The sequence below is a fragment of the Neomonachus schauinslandi genome, chromosome X (genome assembly GCF_002201575.2).
Source record: "Neomonachus schauinslandi chromosome X, ASM220157v2, whole genome shotgun sequence".
Classification (NCBI taxonomy): Eukaryota; Metazoa; Chordata; class Mammalia; order Carnivora; family Phocidae; genus Neomonachus; species Neomonachus schauinslandi.
Genome location: NC_058419.1, coordinates 1,954,267 through 1,957,837, shown reverse-complemented (window position 1 = coordinate 1,957,837; position 3,571 = coordinate 1,954,267). Strand labels below are relative to the sequence as shown.

The 3,571-nt window shown below is 61.9% G+C and overlaps 1 protein-coding gene across 1 annotated transcript in view; it reads left to right on the top strand.

Annotated features, from left to right (window-relative positions):
- BGN (biglycan) overlaps positions 1-3,571 on the top strand; it is a 22,160-nt gene that overhangs the window by 1,549 nt on the left and 17,040 nt on the right. Inside the window, exons 2-7 of the mRNA XM_044911901.1 lie at positions 604-855; positions 1,163-1,275; positions 1,798-2,011; positions 2,560-2,670; positions 2,884-2,977; positions 3,062-3,200. Of these exons, the coding sequence (XP_044767836.1) occupies positions 615-855; positions 1,163-1,275; positions 1,798-2,011; positions 2,560-2,670; positions 2,884-2,977; positions 3,062-3,200 (912 nt within the window). The 5' untranslated portion in view covers positions 604-614. The remainder of the gene's footprint in view (positions 1-603; positions 856-1,162; positions 1,276-1,797; positions 2,012-2,559; positions 2,671-2,883; positions 2,978-3,061; positions 3,201-3,571) is intronic.

Below are 3,571 nucleotides of genomic sequence, written 5' to 3'. Positions count from 1 at the left end.
CCCAGCCTGGTGTCTTGGCCCCTCGACTTTTCTTCGAAAAATGTGGGTGTGCTGCAAGGGGGAGCTCAGGCAGGAAAGGAAGTGACTCATGGTGGTCTAGCTCAACACTGACTGCACCCACATTGCCCTGAGCCACAATAGTGCATTCAAATCCAAATCTTTCAAAGCCGGTATGGGGCAAATAGTTGCGTTTCCGTCTGCCTCCTCCACTCCCTTCGCTCGCCTCACTGACCACACCCCCCCCCCAGGCAGGCTGCTGGCTGACTCAGTGGTGTGTGGGGGACAGCGGGGGAGGGGGTTAGTGCTGCAGACTCACCGACTGGCAAGACAACGCATTGCCCATTAAAGCCAGCATCCTGCCTGGGATCAGAGGGGAGCAGGAGCTGTCTCCCGCCTGCCCACACCTCCTCCCGCTGCCGCCTCCTTCCCGGCCGCTCCTACCTTGGGGTCTGGCTGTCCCCAGTGAGGAGTGGCGAACGGGGTGCCAGCACGTGCAGAACCTTGGCTCCTGCTCTTTGGAGGTTTGCCGGGAAAGGGCCCAGAGGGCAGGTACGAGTGCCGGCTGGGCCCTCCTGACAGCCCCTCCTCACCCTGGCTTCCCAGGCACACCCACCATGCGGCCCCTGTGGCTCCTCGCATCCCTTCTGGCCCTGAGCCAGGCTCTGCCCTTTGAGCAGAAGGCCTTCTGGGACTTTACCTTGGACGACGGGCTGCCCATGCTGAACGATGAGGAGGCTTCGGGTGCTGAGACAACTTCAGGGGTCCCGGACCTGGACTCCCTCCCGCCCACCTTCAGCGCCATGTGTCCCTTTGGCTGCCACTGCCACCTGCGGGTTGTTCAGTGCTCCGACCTGGGTCAGTCCTGGGACCAGGGCGGGACAGGTGCATGAAGGCGCAGGCCCAGCCTGAGCGCCCTACCAAGAAGACACGTGTCCGTCTTGTGGGATGGGCATGAAAGGGTGGGGTCAGGGATGGGGTGACCCCACACAGGCCTGGGGATCAGGGTTTCAGTGTGGAACGGTTGTTTGGTTGCAAGCGGGTGGGGAGTGAGAAGGGCCTTCACCTGCGGCAGAGTCCCTGCGTGCGTGTCTGTGTGTGCGCGCGCGTGCGTGTCCCGGTGCTCAGAGTCGCTCATGCTGGTGACGGTGGCCCCGGCCCCCAGGTCTGAAGGCTGTGCCCAAGGAGATCTCACCCGACACGACGCTGCTGGACCTGCAGAACAATGACATCTCGGAGCTCCGCAGGGATGACTTCAAAGGCCTCCAGCACCTTTATGTAAGCGAGCCCCGGCCCTGCGGGGCTCCGAGGAGGTGGGCGGTGCCGGTGGGTGCCATTGTGGGTGCCAGAGGGACCGGGGGGCCCATGGAGTCCTGCGAGAAGTCTGGAGTGCCCCAGGTCACAGGTCACATGTGTGGATGTCAGCAGCCAGAAGCACAGGACAGAATCGCTCCGCCCAATTCCCTTTTCGGCTGAAAACTTTTTGTTGTATTGGTGCATTGCAGCTACCCAAGAAGGAAAGACTTGGTCATAGCCAGGGTGCAAGTAGGGAAATCGAGACGCAGCCAAGTGGTGGGCCGTGTGAGGCAATAATCGCCCAGCCAGGCCTGAGTGCGGGCTTCTGGCTCTGCACTCTGCCCGCAGGCACAGATGGATCTGCTTGAGGCTGTGCTGGAGGCCCCACTGATCGCCAGTCCGGGGGCGGGGGGGGGGGGGGGGGAGCAAGGGAGGGAGAAAGTGGTGAGGGCAGGGCGCGGTGGGGAGCTGGTGCCTTCACTTCCCACGCCCTCCCTGCCCCAGGCTCTCGTCCTGGTGAACAACAAGATCTCCAAGATCCACGAGAAGGCCTTCAGCCCCCTGCGGAAGCTGCAGAAGCTCTATATCTCCAAGAACCACCTGGTGGAGATCCCTCCTAACCTGCCCAGCTCCCTGGTGGAGCTCCGCATCCATGACAACCGCATCCGCAAGGTGCCAAAGGGCGTGTTTAGCGGGCTGCGCAACATGAACTGCATCGGTGAGTGCGGCCGGCCCGTGACAGGCAGGCCTCACCCCGTGGCCAGCAGGGAGGGCTCAGGGAGAGCGGCCTCTTGCAGCCAGAGTGGCTTGGTGCCACGGACAAGCCTGGTGGGCCTCATAGAACATTCTGGAGGCTTGTCTGGGGGCATGCCCCAGGGCTGCCAAGGCAAAAATGAAGAGAAACCTGGGGACCATAGAGAGAGGGAAGGGAAAGGGCCAGCCAGCCAGGGACCACCATGGGCCCAGCCAGAGGGGCTGAGCAGGCTGGGGTGGAGCTCCACCTTGATCTCTGGCTCCCCTACCTTTCCTCCTGCTTCCCCTACCCCCGGAGGTCGATGCCTGAGCCAACACCCTTGGGAGGTAATGGTCTTGAATAGCCAGGAGTTTGCAATCAGCCCAGTAAATTAGCAGAGCTGCTTTCAGGGGGAGCTGGGGGAGCAGGGCCCGTCAGGCTAGCCCAAGCCAGGAAGCCCGCAGGACCTGGGGCTGTGCAGGCAGGCGGCCGCCCAGCTCCGGCGCCAGGACTGAGCAGGGCTTCTCTCCTAGAGATGGGTGGGAACCCCCTGGAAAACAGTGGCTTTGAGCCTGGAGCCTTCGATGGCCTGAAGCTCAACTACCTTCGCATCTCTGAGGCCAAGCTCACCGGCATCCCCAAAGGTAGGAAGGCAGCCCCTTTCCCCCCTGCTCTCCGGCCTCCATGGCACAGATGGGCACGGATGGGGGGGCGGGGGGCTGGAGACATCTGGAGCCACCAATCAACTCAGGGAGGGCTTTGGTAGTGCTCCCGTCCGCCACCCCACATACAGACCCAGCCCGCACACGTGGCCTCCCCTCCTGCATTCCACTCAGAACACCCTCTTTTCCTGGCAGACCTCCCCGAGACCCTGAATGAACTCCATCTGGACCACAACAAAATCCAGGCCATCGAGCTGGAGGATCTGCTCCGTTACTCCAAGCTGTACAGGTGGTCTGGGGGTCCAAGCAGTGTGCCCTGCCCCACTGCTCTTTTCTCCTCTAGCCTTTGGTACATCTCATCTGCCCTTTGCAGGTTGGGCCTGGGCCACAACCAGATCCGCATGATCGAGAACGGGAGCCTAAGCTTCCTGCCCACCCTGCGGGAGCTGCACTTGGACAATAACAAGCTGTCCAGGGTGCCTTCTGGCCTTCCGGACCTCAAGCTCCTCCAGGTGAGAGCCGTGGGCAGCCCCCATGCCAGCTTCTGTAAGACAGAGTGGAACAGGACCTTGGTGTGTGCGATCTGGCCAGCGTCTTCTGCTCTCTCTGCCTCCACCTCCTGATCTGCAAAGAAGCAATCACGAGGATCAGTGCTGAGGAAGTAGGGAAGGCGAGCGGGGACTCCACCGTGGATGACAAAGAGGGCAGGTCATGGGTGGGGAGGGGGCTCAAGGCGTGAGCAGGAGTTGGCCTGGTAGATATTGCAGCTGAAGTTTTCCTAGGTGGGTGGGACACCAGAAAGGCATGGCAGAGCCTGGGAGGTCAGAGAACAGTCTGGGCATCGGAGGTGCACAGATTTGTGGCAAGATAGGTTCAGCTCAGA